General features: G+C 42.5%; 1 protein-coding gene across 2 annotated transcripts; it reads left to right on the top strand.

Moving 5' to 3' along the window:
* The first annotated feature begins 89 nt into the window (after positions 1 to 89).
* Positions 90 to 23,603, top strand: LOC309699225 (major histocompatibility complex class I-related gene protein-like). 2 transcript variants are annotated; one of them, XM_082522170.1, is made up of 7 exons: positions 90 to 996; positions 10,449 to 10,715; positions 14,049 to 14,327; positions 16,254 to 16,556; positions 20,825 to 20,923; positions 21,046 to 21,063; positions 21,538 to 23,603. In XM_082522170.1, exons 1-7 carry the CDS (start codon positions 951 to 953, stop codon positions 21,585 to 21,587), a joined length of 1,062 nt encoding a protein of 353 aa, XP_082378296.1. In that variant the 5' UTR covers positions 90 to 950; the 3' UTR covers positions 21,588 to 23,603. The 2 variants fall into 2 exon arrangements, with proteins under 2 accessions (XP_082378296.1, XP_082378297.1); XM_082522171.1 differs by lacking the exon at positions 14,049 to 14,327.
* Positions 23,604 to 27,798: the final 4,195 nt, after the last annotated feature.

Genomic DNA, 27,798 nt, shown 5'->3' with positions numbered 1-27,798 from the left:
GGCATCTTGGCAGCTGCACGCTTGACTGTTCATGGGCAGTTATTTTGCGCCTTGGTTTTTCCACACGCTTCTTGCGACCCTGTTGACTATTTTGAATGAAACGCTTGATTGTTCGATGATCACGCTTCAGAAGCTTTGCAATTTTGAGACTGCTGCATCCCTCTGCAAGATATCTCACTATTTTTGACTTTTCTGAGCCTGTCAAGTCCTTCTTTTGACCCATTTTGCCAAAGGAAAGGACGTTGCCTAATAATTATGCACACCTGATATAGGGTGTTGATGTCATTAGACCACACCCCTTCTCATTACAGAGATGCACATCACCTAATATGCTTAATTGGTAGTAGGCTTTCGAGCCTATACAGCTTGGAGTAAGACAACATGCATGAAGAGGATGATGTGGACAAAATACTCATTTGCCTAATAATTCTGCACTCCCTGTATATCATACTGTTCTGTTTGTTTGCTGTGGAGTTAACTGAAACCAGTGTTAACTAGATTATCTTTAACATGTTTCCGAGTAGTCCTCAGCAGATGATATGAGAACCACATTTTAAACAAATAATACCCTTAACCTATAAATCAAAAGTAAAAGTAATCTAAAAGCAGAAACATGATGAACAGGTTTTTAATTATAGGGGAATTTGACAGAGAGATGCTTCATGGGTGTGACTGAGAGGCAGTAAAAGCAACAACAAAGCAAACAGAAGCAGAAAGGTGTACTTCATGCCAAACTCTTAACCTGCTTTCTCACAAATGACACGGACAGCACGGAAAAGTCAATTTCCACACATTGGAGCTTTAACACTTTTGTAGTGAGGATCACAAGTCACAAGTAGTGAACAGATTAAGGAGGAAAATAAACACTGCAACACAAAACCAGGAAAAATCAACCTCAGCAAAAAGTTCTCGTCTATAAATTATATGCTTTTCCTCTTTGTGTATTCAGCATGAAGTTTTTGCTGTTGCTGCTTTTCTGCCACATTTCATCTTCAGGTAAGACCTTTTAAATATTTTACTTTTTTCTTTTGCATTAAAAGCAGTGTCCTGCAGTTTCCTATGGTTTATGATACCCTGAGTGTGGACACTTTATTAAGTACACTTTGACAATGATAGTTTGGACTGATTCAACACTATTCAAGAAAAGATCCATTATTGGATTGAGATCTGGTGATTTTGGAGGCCATTTGAGTTTAGTGAACTCATTGTAATCTTGAAGAAATAAGTTTGATGGGATTTGAGCTTTGTGACATAATGTTTTAGCCTGCTGGAAGCGCCCTTCAGAAGATGGGAACATGGTCCACATATCCATAAAGGGATAGACATGGTCTCCAACAATTCTCAGATGGGCTGTGGAGTTGAGTTGTTATTAAGATACTCAAGTTCCGTGATAAAATATCCCCGTTACCATTTCACCATTACCACAGTCTGAACTGTTGATACAAGGCAGGATACATCAATGCTTTTGTCAGGGTTTCTGGGTCTTTGACCCAGTATTCTTAGTTCATGTTCACTGTTTATATTCTGTCTGCTTCACCTCCTGTTTTATTGTGTTAGCCTTGGTCCATGTGCATTATGTTCCGTCCTCTTCCCATTATCATTAGTTCATTATGTTCAGCTGTGTACTCACCGGTCTCTCATTATCATCATTATCACCAGTCTGTGTATTTAAGCCCTCTGTTCTACCCATTCAATGTCGGGTCATTAATGATGTATGTCTGATGTCAATGTCGTCTGTATGTCCAGTCAGTCAGTCAGTCAGTCAGTCAGTCAGTCAGTCCTTTGTTCATTCGGTCAGCCAGCCATTTCCTCCCTCTGTACCGTTTGCTCACTCCTTCGGCAATAAACATCCACCTTCACCTACCTGCCTGTGAGTCCAGCGTTTGGGTCCTCCTTCTCTCATCCACGACACTACCCTTGACAGCTTTCATGTTCTCTATGCCAAATTCTGACTCTATCATCTGCATTTTGCATCACAAATCGAGACGTATTGGATCAGGCAATCTTTTTCCAATCTTCCGCTGCCAATTTTTGTGAATCCATGTAATCTATTGCCTCAGTTTCCTGTTCTTAGCTGAAATGAGTGGCAGCAAGTGTGTCCCATCTGCTTCAAGTTTTGATGTGATGTTTGTTCAAAAATGCTTTTTTACATGTATTGGTTTTAACAAGTTTTTCTTTGGGTTACTGTTGTTTTTATCAGTTCAAAGCATTATGCTGTTTTCCTTTGACCTCTGACATCAGCAACTTTTTTTCACCCAGAGAAATGCCGGTCACTTGATATTTTCTTTTTTGGACCATTCTTTGTAAACTCTAGAGACAAATTTGTGGAAAATTCCTAGTAGATCAGCAGTTCTGAAATACTCAGACCAGTATGTCTTAGAGACTTCTCTCTTAGATCACCTTTCTTCCTCATTCTGATACTTAGTAAGAACTGTAAAGGTTCATGTATTTTTCTTTTTTAACCCTTCTCTTAAGTGTTTTAAGAGAAGACATTAGAAGTTGATTTTGTATTTCAAATTTTCTGAAATCTTGTGTTTATGTATGCAAATTCATCTTTATGCAAGTGTAACAGAGTTAATAATACATATGAAAAACATGCACTTACCTGTTCTTAATTATCATTTTAAGTGTGAATTTTATTTTTTTTTTTAAATTGTATTTTATTTTGAAAACCCAGAAACCGGATCTCACCCGAACGTTTAGAAGCTGCTAAGGCTTCCGCTCCTCACAGCGCGCGCTTGCACTGTGAGGGAGCTACAATTGCCGGTACCACCAGAAGACACCTGTTGAATGTGTTTTATGTCTTCTGCAGAAGTAAACTGTGAAAAGCCAACCCTTCTGAGCGTCTGTGATTCTTGAAGAGCTGGAAGTGTTACACTGGTGCCGTGACCATTCGGATCTTCAGATCAGCTTGATGCTCATCGCCGTGGCTGCTGTTCTGCTCCCCTGCTGTTCACAAGTTGAATGTGGGTTGTTGTAACCAAGTGAGTTTAGACAAAAGAAAAACCCAAACAAGCGAAACCCCCCCCCCCCCCCCCCCCCCCCCAAAAAAAAAAACAAACAAAAAGGTGAGGGGTGTGACTGAAATAAGACAAGGGTGAAAGTGTCTGTGTTTTGATATACAACGTGTGGTTATACACTCAAATTATTTGGACATTATTATTATAATTTATTTTTTTTTCCCTCGTTTTGCTACTGTTATACTGTTATTTTTCTTATTTTTATCTCTGGGTTTGTTTGTTTTTCTCTCCCTAACGGAGTGCACATGCAGTTATTATCTTAAGTGTGTGATTTGACGATGGATAAATTTGTCACTCCAGTACTACCTAAGGGTAGAGGTGCCGGACTAGTTCATGCAGTTGACGCCAGTAATGTCACACAGTTTGGTCCTGTGAGCAGCGACACTGGGCTAGGCCAAAGCCCGAGTTTTATTCCCATCGGTAGGGGTGTGGGTGATATGCCCCAGGTTTCCACTCCAATTAGAGACAGTGATACTGTACACAGTTTTACTGACATGGTTGAGCAAATAGGAGCCCAGATTGGTGAATCCATTGTTACTAAACTGTTGTCAGCTGGCGTTGTGAACCTGATTGGTGACTCTAAGACTCAAACTGAGCAATGTAACAGTACCGCTCGAGATGTACCACATGTAACTGTCCATGTTAAGCCCAATAGGGAGCTTCAAATTTTTAGGGGTGATGGCACAGACAGATGTTCTGTTCAGGACTGGATTGACATGGCAACAACCTACCTGTGGAAGCAAGAGGTCCCCATTCATGGCCAGGCTGACGAAATTATTAGCCACTTAATGGGGAAGGCCAGAGATGTGGTCAGAGTGGCTCTTCGTAGTGACCCAGGTCTTGATGTCAAACAGAAACCTGATCTGGTCTTTGGTGTCCTTCGCCATTACTTCAGTGATTCTTCATCGTGCCTCCCTCTTGCTGACTTTTATGCAACGCTCCCTACCAGGGGTGAAAACCCGGTAGATTATTGGATAAGACTGAACAAGGCTGCTGAACTAGCCATAGAGGGGCTACGCAGACAGGGGCAGACAGCGACCCCTTTAACTCATGAAGTAGCATGTATGTTTGTGAAACATTGTCCTGACCCCGAGTTGTCTTATGTCTTCAAGTGCAAGCCTGTCCATGAGTGGACTGCTCGAGACGTACAACAAAGGATTGATGATTATCAAAGGGAGGTGAGTGCTAATGGTAGAGCCAGCGGCGCTGCACAGTTGAAGGGCTATAATTCTACGATCACCACCGTACACCCGAACGCCTCACCTGCAGCTGCTGTGCCGGAGGGACGCTCCCGAAGCTTCTCGCCCCCATCCTCAGGTTTTCAGGGGTTAGTGGACTCGTTCCCCTCCACCACAACACGAGATCCCCTCGTCGGAAGTCTGAGTTTCTCCCCTTCGACTGCGGTGAGTCAAAATCTTCAACAGTCAGAGGAAAGGCTCATGGGTCAGATGGTGGATATGTTTCAGGCCATGATGGAGAGAATGCAGCACCACAACACTCAGACACCAAGGAGAGGGGCGTTTAATCAGTTCTCGCGAAATAGACGGAGGAGGGAGGATGCCTGCAAAGTCTGCAGTGATCCAAGACATACCACAGTATCACACTGCCTATCTGACAAACTGTGCTTTTCATGCTTTGCTCCTGGCCATGTTCGGTTGTCTTGCCCGGCTAGTACGTCTACCCAGGTCCAGCCGGAGGGAAACTAACCGACCTGTATTCGGTGGGAGGCAGTGCAGGTCTTACAGGAAACTCCCAAACTGCTGATACCTGTGATGCGGAGTCAGTGTATGAGGAGGCAAGACAAAAATGCAAAGATTCTGAAGTTATCTTCCAAAACGTTCACAAAGTCGGCAATAGTGACAGTCTTTTCTACACTCCCGTCACTTTCGGTGGGCTTTTGAAAATGGGTGGTATGCTGGACAGTGGATCCATGGCCTGCAGCATGAATGAAGCAGCCGAGGTGACTCTGCGTGAGTCTGGACTGATATCTGATCAAGATGTTATCAAAGTGGATGTGACCCTTGTTGGGTGTGGAGGACTACGTGTGAAGCCTAAGTATGCCCTCAATGTGGAGATGGAGGTGTATGGCTGCAGAATGATAGTTCCCATCCTGGTGGTTCAAGGGCAGCTTGATGACCTGATACTGGGGACGAACGTCATTAAGCACATATTACACCAGTCTAAACGTTGTGAGCCCTACTGGAACACGGTCTTCAGTAATTGCTCTAAGACCAACCTTGAGACTGAAAACTTTCTGTCTATGCTTTCTGGTTTGACCCCATGGAAAGATTCGGACGTCCCGGACAAAGTGGGCACGGTTAGGTGTAACTCAGCTGTGTCCCTTGAACCGGGTCGCGAATATCTGGTATGGGGAAAACTACCAAAGAACATCAATGTCTCCCCTGGCAGTACAGTGATGACAGAGCCCTCGTCATCCCGCTCAGCACCCAGAGGGATTTTGGTTGCTAGATTGGTTACTCCCTTGTGGGGTGATAGATGGGTCCCATTGAAACTGATCAATATGTCTGAGCAGCCTGTACATCTGCGACGTAACGCCAAACTAGCAGATGTGTACTCCTGTGTGGCGCTCGAGGACTTTGATGCTTCAGTGCTCCAGGAGACAACTCTGGCTAGCAGCCATCAGTCGGCCATGTCGCCACAAGTCACGCCCACCTCCATGACGGAGAAACTCAAACTTGTTGGGCTTGGTGATGTTGACATAGAGTCCTGTGAGACATCGGGACAGTGTAAAGAGAGGATGGCTGACCTGGTTTTGCAGTACGAGGATGTCTTTTCCCGCCATCATCTCGACTGTGGGGAAGCCAAAAACTTTGTGCATCGCATCCGCCTCTCAGATAACAGACCTTTCAGACTTCCCTACAGGCGTGTGCCCCCAAGCCAGTACCAGAAGCTGAGACAAGTGTTGACTGAGATGGAGGAGAGGGATATCATCAGGAAATCGACCAGTGAGTATGCATCACCATTGGTGCTCGTGTGGAAGAAAAATGGCGATCTACGCATTTGCAACGATTTCCGGTGGCTCAACAAGAGAACCCTGAAGGATGCCCATCCTCTTCCACATCAAGCAGATTGTCTGGCTGCTTTGGGGGGAAACAGCCTGTTCAGTACCATGGACTTGACATCTGGCTTCTACAACATGACGCTGCATGAAGATGATAGGAAATATTCTGCCTTCACCACGCCCATGGGTCTATATGAGTATAATCGGCTGCCGCAGGGTCTGTGCAACAGCCCTGCAAGCTTCATGCGCATGATGACCAGCATCTTTGGTGACCAGAATTATTTGAGCCTGTTGTGTTACCTGGACGATCTCCTGGTGTTTGCTCCAGACGAGGACACTGCCTTGCAGCGCCTGGAAATGGTGTTTGAGAGGCTGCGCGGGCATAACTTGAAGCTGGCCCCCAGAAAGTGCTTCTTCCTGAGGAAATCCGTGAAGTTCCTCGGTCACATCATCGATCAAAATGGGGTATCAACAGACCCATCCAAAGTCGAAGTTATCGCAAACATGAGGAGCGTGGACCTCATGGACACTGATGGAGTGACTCCTTCCCAACGAAAGGTCAGATCATTTTTGGGGATGATTAATTACTACCAACACTTTGTCCCCATGTACTCTGCTGTTGCCAGACCTCTGTTTGAGCTCCTGAGAGGTGCTGTGAAGAAGGGCAAGGGAACAACTAAGGTGAGGCGGCCATGCAGGAAGTTGAGTGCTTCGGATTGGACATCCAGAGAAGAGGAGGCTTTTGAGAAGCTCAAGAGCTTGATGTTAAATACAGTCGTTTTGGCTCACCCAGACTTCTCTCGCCCCTTCTTGCTTTCGACAGACGCATCACTGGATGGCATTGGAGCAGTGTTGGCTCAAATCCAGGACGGTGGAACCAAGCCCAGACCGATTGCTTTTGCCAGCAAATCCCTGTCTCAGTCTCAAAGAAACTATCCAGCACACAGGTTGGAGTTTCTGGCGTTAAAGTGGTCGGTCTGCGACAAGTTCAGTCATTGGCTCAAAGGTCACAAGTTCACCGTCTGGACTGATAACAACCCCTTGACCCACATTTTAACCAAGCCAAAGCTGGACTGTTGTGAGCAACGCTGGGTGGCTAAACTTGCAAGCTATGACTTTGACATTAAATATGTCCCAGGCCGTCAGAACATTGTGGCAGATGCCCTGAGCCGATTGCCTTTTGTGAAGGATAATGTAAGTGACAGACTGCTGGCTGAGAGATATGCAGACTTCCTTAATGAGGCAAAAGATGTTTCACATGCATCAATCCAGGGGGCGTTTCGGTGGTCCACCGACTGCAAGGTGAATGGTGGATCCGGTGGTGGAGCTTCCATCATGTCCCAAGGCATGCAGAGTCTGCATCCCTTGGTTCTGGCTGAAGATGCTGTCACAGCTGTTTTGCAGTCACATGTCGAGTGGGATGTCGGCCCAAGAGGGAGAGCAATAGAGGCTTTACATCACCTGCCACAGATGGTGTCCCCCGGTCTGGAGGCCTTACCTGCCCATTCAGAGAGAGAACTTAGGGACGCACAGCTGCAGGATGCAGTGCTTTCCCGCGTCGTCTTCTACGTTGAGAGACACAGGAGACCCTCGAGGAGAGAGCGGGTAGGGGACCTAATCCTTGTTAAAAGATACCTGAGCCACTGGGAGAAGCTGGTCCTCAACAACGGCGTGTTGTACAGAGTTTCCAGAGACCAGATATCAGGTAACAGACGACTGCAGTTCGTGGTTCCTGACTCGTTGAAGGCTGAGGTCCTCCGAGGAATCCATGATGATGCTGGTCACCAGGGCCAGTTCAGGAGTTTAGACCTGGCTAGAAAGAGATTTTTCTGGTTGAACCTTGGGCGTGATGTGAGAGACCATGTACGGGGATGCCAGCGCTGTGTAGTCAGTAAAACTATCGAACCGGAGGGACGTGCTCCTTTGGTCAGCGTGTCCTCGTCCAGACCGTTGGAGTTGGTCTGCATCGACTTTTGGTCGGCTGAGGCCTCACACAACAAGTCCGTCGACGTCTTGGTCATCACAGACCACTTCACTGGCTGGGCGCAGGCCTTCCCATGCAAGGACCAGTCGGCCAAACAGGTTGCAAGGCTTCTCTGGGACAGGTACTTCTGTGTGTTCGGGTTTCCGGAAAGGATACACAGCGACCAGGGTGCTAATTTTGAGAGCCAATTGATAAGTGAGCTCCTCAGAGTCTCTGGTGTGAAGAAGACACACACGACACCTTACCACCCGATGGGGAACGGCAGTGTGGAGCGCTTCAACCGGACTCTGGGTGGAATGATTCGTGCCCTACCACCAGACTCGAAAGTGGACTGGCCACGTCGGCTACAGACTCTGACGTTCATGTACAACTGCACCGCACATGAGACAACTGGATTCGCACCCTTTTACCTAATGTTTGGTCGCACGCCCCGGTTGCCTGTTGACATTCTGTTCCGCTCTGTCCTGAGCGATCCTGCTGTTACCTGTTATGACAGGTATGTGGTTTCCCTCAGGGAAGATGTGAAGGAAGCAATGGTCATTGCACGCACCCGAGCTACGCAGGAGAAGCGTCGTCACTCGCAACTCTATAACAGGAGAGTGAAGGGTTCCAGGATTGAGGTTGGTGACAGAGTCCTGGTTGCTAACAAGAAAGAGAGGGGAAAGAAGAAGGTTGCTGATCGGTGGGAGTCAACGGTCTACACCGTGATCGATGTGAACCATGATACTCACACTTTCAAGATCCGTGATTCTGTTTCCGGACGAGAGAGAGTGGTCCACCGGAATCTGCTGTTGGTGGCGAATTTCCTGCCCCTGGAGGATGATGCTGGAACCTCGGATCATGTCTCCTCTACGTGGGATGTAAACACGGCGCCTGAAGATGATGATGGGGCTGCGTCTGGGGAGGGGGATTTGAATGCCCCTGCTGTGAGCTGTGTTGGTGCTCATGGTAACCGCTCACCCAATGCCATGGGTGGGACAGCTGACCTGGAGGTTATCTCTGAACCTCTGGACCCTGGAGAGAGGACAGTTGCATGGGTGTCGCAGTTGACGGAGTCCAGCCAGTCTCAGGGAGATGTTACTGATGTTTCAAGCGTGGATTCAGTCTTGCCAGCCGCATCGGCCTTGTCTGTTGAAGTGAACTTTGACCAAACCGGTTCTAGCATGGCGTCCCAGGAGGTCAATATTGCTACGAGCTGTGGGGAGGGTGTACAAGTATGCTCTACTACACCTGACGTAGTGGTGGATGTAGTTGCTCCTGCCATTGCTGCTCAGTCCCCAATGGTTGACTATAGCCAAACCGGGAATGGTTCCCAGATCAGAACCAGACTTGGGCGACTTGTCAAACCTGTGAATAGACTGATCCAGACAATGTCAAATCAAGTCGTGGTTCGTGACAGGTTTGACGTGAAGTCAGTTTGTAAGTCCTTGATCCCGTCCTTCTCTAACTAAATGTTCTGTTTATATGCCTACCTGAATGATGGGATTTGTACTTGCTGTTATGTACTCTACATTTTTTTTTCTTTCTGTTGAGCCATGGTACACACCTTGTAAGGGGTTATTAGTAGGGTGTATTTCGGGCACCCTGCTGCCAGTTGCTGGGTTGGGAGTTTGGCGCTGCTCCCACCCCACTTCATCCTTAGGGATACGTTTAGTTGGTGTTTGTGATTTTTGACCTCTGGTTGGTTGGTGCATACTAGTGTGGGTACCTGGGGCTCAAATTTGATAAAATTCAGTGGGGGTGAGTGTAACAGAGTTAATAATACATATGAAAAACATGCACTTACCTGTTCTTAATTATCATTTTAAGTGTGAATTTTATTTTTTTTTTTAAATTGTATTTTATTTTGAAAACCCAGAAACCGGATCTCACCCGAACGTTTAGAAGCTGCTAAGGCTTCCGCTCCTCACAGCGCGCGCTTGCACTGTGAGGGAGCTACAATTGCCGGTACCACCAGAAGACACCTGTTGAATGTGTTTTATGTCTTCTGCAGAAGTAAACTGTGAAAAGCCAACCCTTCTGAGCGTCTGTGATTCTTGAAGAGCTGGAAGTGTTACACAAGTATGCATTAATGTTCCTATTTTAAAGCTTGTTTTCTTGGCAGTGTAATAATAAACACTGGAAATTACATATTTAGAAACAAACACACAGGCAAATTGTATTTACAGTTAAAATGTTGACCTAAAATGTTACCATACCATGTTTTTTGACATAAGGATTTTTACATCAGTTATATAATGGCATTTGCTACAATTTTACCCATTTACTGGATTTTGTTTAACTATGGTATCTAAATAGAATATTATCTCATCAATTTCCATACGTAACCAGTGGAAACAATATGTCTGTTGGGTGTTTAATTATCTGAAGACTTGTTATTAGATGCTTCTAGTGTCTCATTCTGATATTCTGTTCTGTACAGTAAAACACTCCATGACTATTTTTTTCACTGCATCTTCTGGAGTCCCAAACTTCCCGGAGGTTGTGGCTGTTATGCTGAATGATGATGTAGAGGTCGGTTACTGTGACAGCAAACTCAAAACAGCTATACCCAAACAGGACTGGATGGAAACATTAAGAGATGAGGATCCAAAGTACTGGAAGCTGTACACAGGGGAGTGCACAGTGCATCAGCAACTATTTAAAGAAGAATTTCATGTTGTGAAAAAGCGCTTAAACCAAACGGGAGGTTTGTGCATTGAAGTTTGTTGATTTGGTTTTGTTCCACTAAAATAGATTACTCAGTGTATACATTGCATATCCCTGCTGTAGCTGTCTGAAGTGGAATTAATTTAACAAAAATGTATACCATGATATATTTTATGGAGTACCAGAAGATTCATGCATATTAAAATAGCAAAAAGGATCGTGCTTCAGTAATGGAATGTGAAATAATATACACATAATATACACTTTAGTAAATTCATGTTGCACAATGTGAGGTGCACATTTAAGCAGCATTATTCATTATTGAAGAATGAGATAAATGCCTTTGCTTTAGGTTTTTCAAATTAATACCTGAGTGTTTCTTAGTTTTACACTAGTCAGTTTGTCAGTTTAATCGTTTTCCTTATGTAGTCAAGAAAGAAATTAGTGGCCAGGAACATTACTAGTAACAACTCATCATATTAAACAGGTGCACAAAAATAAAACCATAGATGCATATATTATCCTTAATGCTGAGAAATGAAACAGGGACAAGGTATTGAACAGGTTTACTGAAATTTATTTGTATATGTATATATATATATATATATATATATATATATATATATATATATATATATATATATATATATATATATATATATATATATATATATATATATATATATATACACATACATACAGTGGGGCAAAAAAGTATTTAGTCAGCCACCGATTGTGCAAGTTCCCCCGCCTAAAATGATGACAGAGGTCAGTAATTTGCACCAGAGGTACACTTCAACTGTGAGAGACAGAATGTGAAAAAAAAAATCCATGAATCCACATGGTAGGATTTGTAAAGAATTTATTCGTAAATCAGGGTGGAAAATAAGTATTTGGTCAATAACAAAAATACAACTCAATACTTTGTAACATAACCTTTGTTGGCAATAACAGAGGTCAAACGTTTACTATAGGTCTTTACCAGGTTTGCACACACAGTAGCTGGTATTTTGGCCCATTCCTCCATGCAGATCTTCTCGAGAGCAGTGATGTTTTGGGGCTGTCGCCGAGCAACACGGACTTTCAACTCCCGCCACAGATTTTCTATGGGGTTGAGGTCTGGAGACTGGCTAGGCCACTCCAGGACTTTCAAATGCTTCTTACGGAGCCACTCCTTTGTTGCCCGGGCGGTGTGTTTTGGATCATTGTCATGTTGGAAGACCCAGCCTCGTCTCATCTTCAAAGTTCTCACTGATGGAAGGAGGTTTTGGCTCAAAATCTCACGATACATGGCCCCATTCATTCTGTCCTTAACACGGATCAGTCGTCCTGTCCCCTTGGCAGAAAAACAGCCCCATAGCATGATGTTTCCACCCCCATGCTTCACAGTAGGTATGGTGTTCTTGGGATGCAACTCAGTATTCTTCTTCCTCCAAACACGACGAGTTGAGTTTATACCAAAAAGTTCTACTTTGGTTTCATCTGACCACATGACATTCTCCCAGTCCTCTGCTGTATCATCCATGTGCTCTCTGGCAAACTTCAGACGGGCCTGGACATGCACTGGCTTCAGCAGCGGAACACGTCTGGCACTGCGGGATTTGATTCCCTGCCGTTGTAGTGTGTTACTGATGGTGACCTTTGTTACTTTGGTCCCAGCTCTCTGCAGGTCATTCACCAGGTCCCCCCGTGTGGTTCTGGGATCTTTGCTCACCGTTCTCATGATCATTTTGACCCCGCGGGATGAGATCTTGCGTGGAGCCCCAGATCGAGGGAGATTATCAGTGGTCTTGTATGTCTTCCATTTTCTGATGATTGCTCCCACAGTTGATTTTTTCACACCAAGCTGCTTGCCTATTGTAGATTCACTCTTCCCAGTCTGGTGCAGGTCTACAATACTTTTCCTGGTGTCCTTCGAAAGCTCTTTGGTCTTGGCCATGGCGGAGTTTGGAGTCTGACTGTTTGAGGCTGTGGACAGGTGTCTTTTATACAGATGATGAGTTCAAACAGGTGCCATTCATACAGGTAACGAGTGGGGGACAGAAAAGCTTCTTACAGAAGACGTTACAGGTCTGTGAGAGCCAGAGATTTTCCTTGTTTGAGGTGACCAAATACTTATTTTCCACCCTAATTTACGAATAAATCCTTTACAAATCCTACCATGTGAATTCATGGATTTTTTCTTCACATTCTGTCTCTCACAGTTGAAGTGTACCTCTGGTGCAAATTACTGACCTCTGTCATCATTTTAAGTGGGGGAACTTGCACAATCGGTGGCTGACTAAATACTTTTTTGCCCCACTGTATATATATATATATTAGGGGTGCAACAATACACAAAATTCACGGTTCGGTTCGGTTCGATACTTTGGTGTCACAGTTCGATATTTTTTCGATACAAAAAAATGTTCATGCCTTTTTAATTTGTCATTTATTAAAATTATAAATATATATTTTAACTCAAACGTACAGTTTTTAAATTTAATGTTGCTGAAACAACAAAGTCATAAAAAATAAATCTATCTGATCGAGAAATCACTCATCGTTGGAAAAAAGAGTTTATTACAGAGAAATGGCTCTTTCCAAAATAAAAGCTATACTATACGCTTCTTCTGGGCTATACTCTGAGCAGCATATTAAACATATCAGGTCCCCATAAGGAGAATCATGTGCTAACGGCTGTCTAAATGACTCGGGTAAAGTTTGTAGCATGCCTGCTTGTTGTTTTTGTCTGCTTCCACTTGTCTTTGCACTAGGATGATGTGCAGTCATATTCGTTGTGTTCCCACTAGTGCTGTCAGCGTTAATCTTGTTGAAATGACGTTAACGCCACAACACAGCAAATCTCCGTTAATGAGCTACCGCGGATCGCCCCGTGAGTGGGGCTGGACGGCCAACACGTTAAAAGAGCTAACTGCGCTAATGCACTAGTTCCCATGTAATTGAGCATTGCATGGCACATCCAACATACTGTTTTACTTTAGTCCATGACACGCTTACCTTCAGGGTCATACTTCACATGAAAACCAAAATAGTTCCAAACAGCAGATCTGAATGAGGGTGGGGGAGGTTCAGTTTGCCATGTTGCAAGGAGAGCTTAACTTCTGCCTCTCTAGCTTGCCCTGCACTCAGTGAATCTGCGTTCGACTACTCCGCCTAGGCTGCACTGTCGAGCGCAGATCCACTGAGCGCTCAACACAGACAGCATCGTTAGAAGGAAAGTTGATAAAATAAATTAAAAATGTTGTATTGTTCGATACATATGCGTACCGAACTGAAAGTACTGTATCGAACAGCTCAATATAGATACGAGTATCGTTGCACCCCTAATATATATGACTTTGGCTTACTGTAGTCTGTGTGTCTTTCTTAGCTGTCCACATTTACCAGAGACTGACTTCGTGTGAATGGGATGATGAGACTGACAAAGTCAGTGGTTTTAATCTGTATGGCTATGATGGAGAAGACTTCCTAACGTTTAACATGGAGACACAAACATGGATTGCCCCCAAACCACAGGCTGTCATTATAAAACATTTATGGGACAATGACAGTGCTCGAAATATCTTTTTTACAAATTACATCAACCAAGTTTGTGTTTATACACTAAAGACCAATCTGAAATATGGGATGAGCTTTCTGCTGAGAACAGGTAAATTAAAAACTTGATGTAGTTTCATGATTTATCATATATATATATATATATATATTAGGGGTGCAACGATACACAAAATTCACGGTTCGGTTCGGTTCGATACTTTGGTGTCACGGTTCGATATTTTTTCGATACAAAAAAAATGTTCATGCCTTTTTAATTTGTCATTTATTAAAATTATAAATATATATTTTAACTCAAAAGTACAGTTTTTAAATTTAACCCTAACCCTTGTGCGTGTTTTTTATTTTGACAGCGAATGCGCACCACTTATGTGCACCCCTGGTTATTTAGCTCGTCATATTGCAGCCACAGAAATTATTTTGTCCATGAAACCATAAAGCTGCACTTTCTTTTTGCCTTATAGTCTGATTTGTCATAACTTCTCCGTTTTGTGGTAAGCTTTCCTTGGCTGTCACTTCTTCACCCTGACCTGTCTTATTTGGCTCAGCAGAACTAAAATAATATAAAATATATATCATATATCCTGCTGCTTTTACACACGCACTCACATAAGCTCAGCGATTCTCTGTGCGATCAACCTCTCACATGTTCAAGCTTGCTGCGGGAGATTTCACTTGTCATGTTTGCATAGTAAGCCAACGATTAATAAGACAATGTCAGAGGAATTGGTGCACAAATTATCATCACTCACAGATCAGTGCTGTCGCTCTCTATACACAGTTCGCACGATTGCAAAGTGAAAGCAAAAAAACAAGTGCAAATTCAAACGCGATTTCAATATGTCACATATTGACAGTGGCTCACCGATGCCAATGACATAATTACCCAGCTACATTTCTGAAAGAATGCAAAAGCATTGACATATATTTTTCCTTTCTACAATAGCCCGACGGGCAGGGCAGAGATAGATTTTGGTAGCCCGACTGAAAAAATCGCTAGCCCCGGGACGTCGGGCTAGCGATATTGCGAGCCCTGTATCTGATTGAGGAATCACTCATCTTTGGAAAAGAGAGTTTATTACAGAGAAATGGCTCTTTCCAAAATAAAAGCTATACTATCCGCTTCTTCTGGGCTATATTCTCAGCAGCATATTAAACATATCAGGTCTCCATAAGGAGAATCCTGTGCTAACAGCTGTCTAAATGACTCGGCTAAAGTTTGTAGCATGCGTGCTTGTTGTTTTTGTCTGCTTCCACTTGTCTTTGCACTAGGATGATGTCGGCGTAAATGTGCAGTCATATTCGTTGTGTTCCCACTAGTGCTTTCAAGTTAATCTCGTTGAAATGACCTTAACGCCACAACACGGCAAATCTCCGTTAACGAGCTACCGCCGATCGCCCCGTGCATGGGGCTAGACGGCCAACACGTTAACGAGCTAACTGCGCTAATGCACTAGTTCCCATGTAATTGAGCATTGCATGGCACATCCAACATACTGTTTTACTTTAGTCCATGACTCGCTTACCTTCAGGGTCATACGTCACATGAAAACCAAAATAATTCCAAACGCCAGATCTGAATGAGGGTGGGAGAGGTCCATGTTGCAAGGAGAGCTTAACTTCTGTCTCGCTAGCTTGCCCTGCGCTCTTCCTTCTGACGCTGCTGTCTGTGTTGAGCGCTCAGTGAATCTGTGTTCGACTACCCCGCCTAGGCTGCACTCTCGAGCCTAGGCGGAGTAGTCGAACGCAGATTCACTGAGCGCTCAACACAGACAGCATCGTCAGAAGGAAAGTTGATAAAATAAATTACAAATTTTGTATTGTTCGATACATATGCGTACCGAACCGAAAGCACTGTATCGAACGGTTCAATATCGATACGAATATCGTTGCACCCCTAATATATATATATATATATATATATATATATATATATATATATATATATATAGCCTGCATTAAAATAATCATGAAGCCTATGCTTCCAATTAACTGTTAATTGATCAAATTTTCTCTTTAGAGCTTCCCTCAGTGTCTCTCCTCCAGAGGACTCCCTCCTCTTCAGTCAACTGCCACGCTACAGGTTTCTACCCCCACGGGGCCATGATGTTCTGGAGAAGGAATGGAGAAGAGATTCATGAAGGTGTGAATCATGGAGAAATCCTGCCAAACCATGACGGCACTTTCCAGATGAGTGTTGACTTGGACCTTTCAACAGTGACACCTGAGGAATTCGGGAATTATGACTGTGTGTTTCAGCTTTCTGGTGTTAAAAAAGACATCATCACCAAACTGGACAAAGCCATGATCAGGACCAACTGGGGTAAGACTGGAATAGTCTTATAGATATGAGAAAGACATATTCAGTCTTTTGTATTTGCTCTGTAGTTCAAATGTTTTCTACTTTTGTAGAATCTTGAAGTTGTTTCTGACCAGGATATGTCCGTTATTGTGCTCAAAGGAGCTTGCAAAGAAAAGCGTCTGGACTTCTTTAAGTTACTTGAAGACATTTCACCTCTCATCCGAGAAGCTTCCTCAGTTCCAAGGTCAAATGGCGGAGAGTCCCAGATATAAACCCAGTGGGAGTAATTGTGTATCCATTGTGTATCAGTAATCCGTTATTGTGCATTTTACAAAATTATGTTGGACTTTTTTAATTTGTGCAATACCTTCAGAAATATCCTATCTAGTATGATGCTGAAAAACTAGTCCATCCATTTTTTCTTCCAAGCCTTACAGTTGTAAAAAATATCATTGTAATTAATTTATTATCAGGTTGTCCTTAAAACTAATTGGAAAACCTTCAGTGTTAACAAACAAATGGATTACACGACAGTCTTTTCCCGTTTCATTTGTTAGGCTATGCCCTCTCTATTTCTGGTAATTCCATGGAAACCCAAACAAAACACTCAATAAGACTCTAATGCCTGGTTCTCAATCTCACAGCCCATGTCATCCCTACTTGTGGGCCGCATAATGACGTGAAGAAATATTTTTAAAAATAATTATTACAAAAATATGTTAATATGAAGTCAATATGAGCAGTATTAGAGTCATAGCCCTAAAGAATGTAGCCTCATGGGCAGTGTAGTCCAAGCTGCAGGGAGAATGTGTGGGACTCCCCCTCCCGTTATGTGTGTGTGTGTGTGAGGGAGGGAGGGAGGGAGGGAGGGAGGGAGAAAAAGGAGAGTCGAAAAGTGTGAGTTGTCCCAGGCCCCAGGACATAATTAGGACAAAGTTTATAATAAAAAACAAAATGCTTTATTATTGTGGCGGGACGTGGTTTGCGATGCCACTGCAGGTGAGATGGACTCACCAGCACGGCATCTACAATCATGCCTTGATGGCTTAAATCCTGTGCTCTTTTTGTGTTATTGTTGTTTTTGGTGGTGATGTGTACGGATGGCAGTGGGAGAGCTGCAGCCGTTGAATGTACTGTTTTAGCAACCGTGTGATTATTATAAGGGTTGTATTGTATTGTAAGGGTGGACAGCTCGCGGGCAGGACCAACTCGGGATGAGCCGGAGGCTGGCGTGCCAGCGGGACCTGCCAAGCTGAAGACGGAGGTCGAGGTGCGCAGGGGTCTTGCAATGCCCGAGGGCGGCCGGTCCGGCCTGTCTTCCAACAAAGGCTGGCACGCTCCGTGGTCCTGTGTGCTGGCTGCCTGCCCAACTGCCAGTGAGCCCCGACTCACTTCCATGCCTGCTGCGCCACCACTGTTTGCCACCTGGGTGGCCACCGGACCAGCTCCGGGGTTGCTACTGGAGACGCGGGGGACCCCTGGAACCACGTCGTCACCGGCGTCACTGGATGCGCGGGCGACCGCCAGAGTGGACACTTCCCCATCGCTGGGCCCTGGCCTGGGGCGCTGATGGTCCAAGCCGATTCACTTGCCTCCTCGCAGAGGGGAGAGTAGGTTCGGCTGAATGCCCCGCAGGCTTCAGAGAGGCGATGGGGGTATATGGTGGGGCGTGGTCTGCGATGCCGCTGCAGGTGAAATGCATTCAACTGCACAGCATCTACAGCTTAAAATCTGTGCTCTGCTTGTGTTGTTGGTGGTGATGTGTATGGCTGGCAGCAGGAGAGCTGCAGCCGCTGAATGTACTGTTACAGCAACCGTGTGATTATTGTATGAATAAATAATGCTGCAAGTCATGTAAATGCCAGCAGCATTAATGGAGCACTTTTTGACATTGCCTGCAGTACCATGGCACAGGCCAAGCAGATCAGGTGGACAACCGCTGCATCAGTGGCGTATACGAAACAGGTCTGGCGGAGCTGCAGTACCAGTGATTCTCCATCGAGGAGAATGGGAGATCCTAGGTAGCTTGCCAGGTAGCCGGTGTAGGCATTGACATGCTTTGGTAGGTTTTTGGGGAAGGAGTTTCTCGGGCAGCTTGGCTGGAAGCCGACGTCAATGGAGACCCTTGAACTGAGCAGGACCAGGCAGAGCACTGACCACAGGTTTGTACCTAGCTGGATCAGATGGTGCAGAGACCTCTGGTGGAGGCTGGACAGGTGGTTGATCAGGTAGTGGTGTGGAGGCTGCAAGTGGTTGAGCAAGTAGCGGGTGGAAGTCACAGAAACATGATAGAGAAACAGTCTTTAAATATTTTGAGGTGAGGTTAACAGTCTCAGTCCTAATTTTTGTAACCTCAGGAAGCTTGAGAAAAACTGTCAGTTTCACTCACCCCAGGCGTCCGCACCAACCGAGTGAACTGTAGACTCCGGTGGTGCTTTTTGAAGTCCTTTTTTTTTGCCTTGGTTAGGGTGGGGATGAACTTTGAAGCCATGTAGAGCTGGTGAAGGAGTGGATTGCTTGGAAAAATGGCTTCCACGACATTTAGCCCTACTGACCTAACTTTGAGGACAGAAGTCTAGGGGCCTTTCTCAATATGCGTACTTGTGCGTTTAACGTTTAAGTTATTTTCAAGCAAGAATGTAGCTGTGTAAACTTCAAATATCTGCTCGATTTATCAAGATATCATATATTTCCAAACGCGCTCCGACGTTTTCGGAGAGGTCTGTGACCTGCCAGCTCCATAGCAGACAGCGAGGTCGAGGATCATTAGCGGCGCATCGTTTTCACCCCCGTGGTCTTTTCGCTACTCAGGTTAAACAAACCCCAAACCCCAGTAGCTGTCTATTGTATTGAGTGTCCACTAAAATAAAAATAAAAGCGTTCTAACATCTCACCTGCTTGTATTTATTAAGGTATGTACATGTACACTATTTTTATTAATAGAGATTTCACTACTGAGGTTAAACATGATATATAAGTAACTTAGATCACTTCTAAATGTTAATGTTTGCTTTATTTCAGTGTTTTATTTGTTCCTGAGTAAACCGGTTTGGCTGTGATTAGAGTTAAGCTTCATAACATATTACTCACAGTTAAATTAAGAGGGGATGGCAGAAAAAACTCCGGACCTGTGACATCATCAAGTACGCTGGTGTTCCAATTGTACAAATCGCGAGTCCGTGCTCGCGTTCTCGGCAAGTCCGTACTCCCGTGCGGTCTCGGCAAGTCCGGCCTCGCCGAGAACGTTGACAGTGAGTTGAGTCTGCTGAGACCATTGTGATTGGTCTGTACCGTCATATCTGCTGCAGACAGCATGGAGTGAAGACAGTGTGGACCTAAATGTGGACTACAGAGACAGAGTAAGATGTTAACAAAAGATGAGCCTTTATTTTGGGTTGCACAACTCGACAAATAAAAGCATGGGAAGAATTTGTTAGAGCTAACAAAACCTAAACTGGGGAAAGCTAAAAACAAAAAACACAAATTGAATAGAAAAAAACCCCGCAAAAACCTGAATCACAAAACTTAGGACCTGGAACCATGAAACTTGAAAACACAAGGGACGCTAAGCAGACACACCAACAACAGACAGAGGAGAACAGATGACTAAATACATGTGGAAAACAAGGGGATGGGAAAAAAGAGGGAAACACGGCATAGGCTAATCAGAAACAATGAGACAGGAAGAAAAACAAAACTGAACATACTACACACAGGATGAGGGACTATCAAAATAAAACAGGAAAAACAGGAATAAAGAAACAAGGATGACTAGATGTAACACAAGGAACACAGCGGAGGCACAGTAACAAAACCTAGATACCTAACTAGATAACTAGATACCATAAAATAAGCAGAGAATAACTAAGGTAGCTAGATATACAAATGACTATACCAAGAAAAAATGCTAATATCAAGGGATATTCCAAAAACAAAAAAAGAAAAAGAAAAAAGAAACATGCTTGGTTCCCCAGACCCAGGATCATGACACCAACAGATGATCAAATAATCTCAGACCTTCCATCCATACTTTGTGAGTCTCTGTTCCTTCAATATTCACGCTGTTAATGTGGTTTGCAGTTTGTCAATCATGTTCACAAAATCTTTCTTTGGTTTTCAAATAGTGCCTATAATCTGCTATAGAACAAAAACAAAAAGCAATTGGTTGAAAAGAGGGTTAATGTGTGAGTCATGTCTTAAGGTACACTATCGAACCCTTTTTTCTATGAGGAGTCAATCATTACAATTCTTTGTTTCCTTTTTTTATTTGTTTGTTTTGTTTTGAACAGAGAAGCCCTTTGACACAACCAATTCCATCATCTCTGCTGTGGCTCCTCTTGCTGCCACCCTCATAGTGGCTGCTGCTTTCATTTGCAAAAAGAAGAAAGGTAAGATGAAAAAAACACCTATTCTCTTCTCATCTTCTCTACTTAAATTTGATGCTTGGAAAATTCAGCATTTCTCTGAAATGTAATAAATAAGGGAAATATTTTTTTTCCTCTTGTTTCAGCTGAATGCCCTCCCTGTCGTGAGTAAAACCTATTCATGTTTTTACTATAATGAATAGCAGATTAAGAGTGAAAAGTCCTCCTTTGTGAATAAGCAAAATGTCCATGCCCATGATTTCAAATAATAAGGACACTGTATCCATAAGTAATACCTGTAAACCAAACATTCAGATTTTGGACTACATCAGAAATCTCCTGCCCCTAATCCCTGTATATCACTGCAGTTTGACACATTTCAGATGACTCTTGCTGTAAACTGACAGAGTGGGGGGTGAGCACAGATGGCTTACATACCTGCTGTGCACAAACATTAAAAGTCCACTTACTTTCCATTGTATTTTGCCAAGTAAAACACAAAATACAAAAGTAAGGAAATACTAAGAGTAATGACAGACGTGACTAAGAGTTAAATGGTAATAAAAACATAATTATACCAGCTGTTTATTAAAGAAAATTATGCAGCGTACGTAAACTCAGTTTGTTTTTTCTTACAGCTCCTGACAACATCTCTGAACTCTCTGAGAAACTGAATCCAGAAGCCTGATAAACACTCTGCACACAGTAAATTACCTTAGAAGAGCAATAGGTTAGGTTGTGATATCAACTAAAAAACTTTCTTAAAATTCAATGGTCAATGGTCAATGGTAACTTTCTTGAACTTTCTTAAAATTCTTGAATATTTCTCCATTATATTTAAGAGTTACTGTAAAGTCTGCACTTCTGTATATATGTATAAGTATGTTGTGGGTAACTGTCTTACATTAATTTTTTGTTACATCTTGACATTGAAATTCTGTAGTATCATGCATACAAAATGGCCTGTATTGTATATGTCTGTGAAGGTTCTCAGTCATCCAGGTCATCGTAGTCAAAGGAGCTTGCAAAGAAAAGCATCTGGACTTCTTTAAGTTACTTGAAGACGTTTCACCTCTCATCCGAGAAGCTTCTTCAGTTCTAAGGTCAAATGGTGGAGAGTCCCAGATATAAGCCTAGTGGGAGTATCCCCCCACAGAGGGATAGCGCTTTACTTAGTCCCTAAGGACCCCAAAGCGATTTACACTACATTCTGTCATCCACCCATTCACACACACATTCACACACTGGTGATGGCAAGCTACATTGTAGCCACAGGCACCCTGGGCCCACTGACAGAGGCGAGGCTGCTGGACACTGGCGCCACCGGGCCCTCTGACCATGTACAAAAGTGCCAGAATTTAAAGAAACAACTTGTTTTACTATAATTAGTAGTGTATGAGAAAAAAAAGAAATGTGTTACATGAAATATAAACCAATGAGCTTGTGGTAGGACTTGACCTTCACAGCTAAAGAAGTGCAGGAGACAGATGCTAGCCAGTGTAGCGAGTGATTTATTCACCATCTTGTGACCAAACAATATTTACAAAAAAATAAAAAAACTCAACTCCATAATTAACTCAGTTCAAATAAACATAACTGAACTTAAATTAATGGAAATTAAGGTCAAAATGCACACAGCTACACTGACCTGATCCTTTTTCTGAACCCCTGTATTCATCTGCTTAAATAGACCATTCACCCCAGGACTATTCCATTAGGTAGGTAGGATGAACATTAACATACTCCAACCTATCCTACTACCCTTTACTAGCAAAAAAAAAAATCTCTACGGTATATTCAATACATATTGCACCAATAAATCCATATCTGTATAAACACAGTCTACAATCAGCTTTATTAAATTACCAAGATTCTCCCTCCTTCTTCACCTGGTCTCTTCTTGTGACCTCAGATTAACCAGGAAGCTATAAATAAAGGAAGTAAAACTATATTTTCTCCTTTTGTTCCTGGAACACAGGTAGGTAAGGTGAGTTCAGACTAAACCAATTAACAGTTGAAATAAATAACATGTTAACTTAACAAACTTTGATTTAAACCAAGATGTTATGTTAATAATCTATAAAAGAGCAAAACATAAACAAACCTGGGATAGTAGGTTTGCCTATTGCAGACTATATATGAAATATGGTTAAATCAAAACAAGAATGTTAACTAAGAATATGGACAAATGGTGTTCTCACCTAGTGATGGCCAAATTAAGCTTTCTGAAGCGTTGAAGCTTGTATTGAAAAACGGTTCATTTCTCGAAGCTTTTCAACACAGTCTTCTCTGGTGACATCTGGTGGCCAAAAATATGAAGAGCAACTTGAATCTACAAAATGAAATGGACTGCTTCATTATGATTGCCCACTCTACAGAGTGGAATTCTGTTTCATATTGGGCCACCGTTGTGTTGCTTTGACCATGTATTGGTTATTTGGGTTTTGTTTTTTGTTTTGTTTTGTTTTTTTGGGGGGGGGGCTGAAAAAAAATGTTATGTTTAATAAATAATTTTGATCAATAATCTTTCCTTGTTTAAATATGCGCCATGGTGTGGTCTTTCTTTACTTGTGACTTCTTGATCTTGGTAAATAAAATAACTGAAAAATACATATAATAATATACAGCACACCAAGCATTTCACTACATATCGTACTGTGTATGACTGTGTACGTGACAAATAAAATTTGAATTTGAATTTGAATTATGGAGTATGCTTCTGCTGTGAGATCCTGCCTCCATGTACTTAGGAAATTAATCACTGGACAGCTGGACAGGTATGTTTATAAATATCATTATATTAGGCGAAATTTCTTATACATATTTCTGACCTAAGGGTTGGATTTATTGTGAATTGGAAAGGGAAAATGCTTATAAACAGGGCTGGGTGTCATCACTGATTCTAGAATCGATTCGATCCACGATTTGATTCAATTTGAATCGGGGAAATTTTGCCTCAGGCAGTCCAAAATATTATAATTCTGATCACTTATCAGTACATATCCATATTTTTATATCTATAAAAATAAAGCTGAGACTTCATCACAGGTGTAAACATCACAGCAGATTCCTTTGTGTCAAAGTAACTCAGAATAAAATACAGAAAAACATGAAGGCAATTTTCCTGGCCTGGCTTATGTGAGTACCAGAAAACAATGATTAGAGTACAATGTCCTGAAGTTTGCTTAGATGAGAGGGTCCAGCTCTAGATCACAGGAATAGGAAAGGATTTGTGAATGTCTGTGTGTTTTAGGTTGGCCTGAGTCTCTGTGTAATTGTGTAGAGGGAGAGGCACTGGGGGTCTGCCTGTCATAAAAGAAAATAGGAAGCCACAGTTGGGGGATGCTAGGACTGTATGGAACAGATAGGAAAGAGAGGAGCAGTCTGTTACCCTTGTCCCTGAATAAAGGCTCATAACTGTCACAACTTAGAAGTAGGTTTGCAGGAGACCCTCCCCATGCTTAGCTGTAAAAGTAAGACAATAAGAGGCCAGTGGCCCAGTGGAAACTGCCAAATGGAAGTAGAGTGGGGGTCTCAGTGTTTGTAACCTGATAATTATGGTCTGGAGGGGAGATGGACTTTTATGACAGGCAGGGAGTCACATATACAGAGACACACACCCAGTGTTTTAACTGTTACGACACACAACTCACGTGCACACACGCACAGGTATGTGCGCGCACACAAGCACTCACCTGCTCGCACATACATACACAAACACAGTGTTTTGGGTTTATAACACATCATGTGGGTTTACGATTGGGGGTCGCTTCTATAAAACTGCTTGTAACAGACAAAGAAGTTGAGATTTTTGCAGAGGGACTGCCGGGCCCTGTATATCTCCCCTTGTGGAAGGTGCATGAGTGTCTGAAGATGAATAAAGGTTTTGTGAAATAACTACTGAGTTCCGGTGTCGTCTCTGGAGGCCTGAGTAATAAAAAGAACTGGGGTGAAACAGAAAACGGAACACTTTTCATAGCAGATAACCTTAACAATATTCTGCAATAGAAAAAAAACGGAAGAAAACCATGAATCAGCATATAAACATTACCTGATGCTGCTGAAGTAAAGCAGGGCAATGTCACAGAGGTTTAATTAGAGATACAGCTAAGCATTTTGCAATTTCGCATGATTTTAAAAAGTTTACATTTCTTCAGTATTTAACAGCAGAAACGAGACTTCCTTGTCGGAAGTCAGTACATAACGGTAGACTTGTGGGTAATAAGCAAGCGAAAAATGCACTGAGAGAGAGAGAGAGCTGTGCATGAAGCCCTGACGGCATGTCGGGGCTTCATGCACAGCATGCCATCGGGTCAGAAAGGCGACATCTCTCTGATTCTGACTCTGTGCTTGTCCTGCTAGACCTCAGTTCCGCAGTTGGATACTGCTGACCATAATATTCTATTAGAGCAATTGCTTTGTATCATATCTATCTAATAGACTCCAATTTGTTCATGTAAATGGAGAGTCCTCTTCACACACTAAGGTGAACTATGGTGTTCTACAGGGTTCAGTGCTAGGACCAATTTACATTATACATGCTTCCCCTAGGCAGTATCATTAGAAGACATAGTGTACATTTTCACTGCTATGCAGATGACACCCAGCTCTATTAGTTATTGTCAGCCCTGAAATATGGTATCTAACCAGATTCTTACTCTGGATGGCCAGTAACACTGTGAGGAACCTTGGAGTCAAGATATGTCCTTCATCGCACATATTAAACAAATATCTAAGACTGCGTTCTTCCATTTGCGCAACATCTCTAAAATTAGAAATATCCTGTCTCACAGTGACGCTGAAAAACTAGTTCATGCATTTATTACTTCCAGGCTGGACTACTGTAATTCATTATTATCAGGATGTCCTAAAAACTCGCTGAAAAGCCTTCAGCTAATCCAAAATGCTGCAGCAAGAGTACTGACAGGGACTAGAAAGAGAGAGCATATTTTTCCTGTTTTGGCTTCCTGTTAAATCCAGAATTGAATTTAAAATCTTGCATACAAGGTCTTAAATAATCAGGCCCCATCTTATCTGAATGACCTTGTAGTACCATATCACCCTATTAGAGCACTTCGCTCTCACACTGCAGGCTTACTTGTTGTTCCTAGAGTATTTAAAAGTAGAATGGGAGGCAGAGCCTTCAGTTTTAAGGCATTGATTGATGGGCATATCATAAAAATCTTCCTAAAGCCCGTTGAAAGACTCCCATTAGGCCAATCTGTATTTTTGGGGGGTTGGTTCATTTTAAGTTATCTTGTATCCTACAATGTTAAACCAGATGCTCACTCTTGACATTAATTTTGGTGGTTCTCCAAGTATTCATGCCATATAATTATTTGGCCAGCTGTCTTTCTTGACACAACCCACAGCTATATGAACTGGGGATATTTCATATGTTACACAAACGTGTAAACTGCGCCTCTACATATCCACTCATTAACATGCAGCGCAACAAATATCCATTTTAAATGATGAAAAATTTATTTTTTTAATGTTCTAGAACATTATTGCTCATATTTAATTAACCATCATGTTAAAAGTGCTTATTCGTTAAAGTAAAATGAAAATGAAACACTGAGTAGATGAGATTGCTTTTAAACCCTACATGCATTGTGTATTATATGACTGTTTGTAATGAACTTAAATAAACAATTTACATTTTTAAGCAATAAATTGCATTAACAGCCTCTCTTGGCATTGGTTCCTGGACCCTCTGCTCCACCCTCCACCTGCAGCTAAGCCAATGTAACATACCACTGTGGTAGAAGGAATTAACTTAAACAATTTAAATAAAATAATACCATGATGATAAATCAGCAACATACTAGATTATGTAACACAGAAATTGGCAGACTGGATATGATGCAATTCTTTTAAAAAAAAGATCATAGTTGACTTCTCTGTAACTTTCTTGAAAACCTAGAGGGTAAACACAAATGCAGAGAGAGTTCTAACATTGACTCACTCGATTGGTGCAAGTTGCATTATTGCACAGCACAACAATCAGAAAATATGCCTGCAATGTTAATGCCTTATTATATTGTTTTCAGTAGGAAAAACCTTTCGTCACTGATCCAAGTGACTTCTTCAGTATCAGCTGACTGCCCAACCTTATAAACAGTACATCTGAATGAACAATGGGCTGTGAGGTTAGTTTCTTGATGATTAGTGTAGAGGATGGAAATCAGCCAGGACGACTCATGAAACGTGGGCCAACATCTTGTTGAATATAAGTGTGTAAATCCAAAAACGTGCAGCAGGTCAATTGATCACAGCCTGTAAATCTACATAAGGTCTTTATAGAAATTATTGTGAGTCATTATTCTTTTCCCCAACTGTTTTTAGGGACCTCTACCCCCCACTGAATCCCACTTTAACCGCTTCTCTACTTATTTTCCTGTTTAGAGGCAAACACACCCTCTACAATGTAGGCAACAGAAAACAGATTTTGTTTTCCTTCTTGGTCTCTGCTCATGTTCTACTTACGTGATTAACTTTTCACTGACATAAAGTTGGTATTTCCATCTACTAATATTATTTTATTATTACACTGATATAGCACAAAATCCAGCTAGCTTTGCATAAAATATGTGGTAGAAATATTCTTCAATGAGATACTTTTACTTTTTGGCAAGAGTCTGTACATTTTCACTTTCACTTGAATAAAGAAGTTTAATCTGTACTTCAGCTTTTCCTAGAGTATTTTTCAACACCATTATCTGGACTTCTACTTAAGCACATGAATATGTGTACTTTTGCCACCTCTGGTCAAATTGTAGTGTTACAAGTCATTGGATCAGAGACATTAATCTTTGTCAGTTGTACCATGAGGTTTAATTATTCAGTGACTTCATCAGGACTGTCTTACAATGATTTCTGAATAAGCAAAGCCTAGT

This window comes from Aulonocara stuartgranti (assembly GCF_965226115.1).
Source record: "Aulonocara stuartgranti genome assembly, chromosome: 22".
NCBI classification, from domain to species: domain Eukaryota; kingdom Metazoa; phylum Chordata; class Actinopteri; order Cichliformes; family Cichlidae; genus Aulonocara; species Aulonocara stuartgranti.
The sequence above is the reverse complement of the archived record's forward strand: the minus strand, read 5'-3'. Positions and strand labels throughout refer to the sequence as shown.

Bases quoted from the DNA above. Each gene is read 5' to 3' on its own strand.
- LOC309699225 (XM_082522170.1), top strand. From the start codon at position 951: ATGAAGTTTTTGCTGTTGCTGCTTTTCTGCCACATTTCATCTTCAG. The intron at 10,716-14,048 runs GTTTGTGCATTG...TGTCTTTCTTAG, and splicing joins GCGCTTAAACCAAACGGGAG to CTGTCCACATTTACCAGAGA. The intron at 14,328-16,253 runs GTAAATTAAAAA...TTTTCTCTTTAG, and splicing joins GAGCTTTCTGCTGAGAACAG to AGCTTCCCTCAGTGTCTCTC.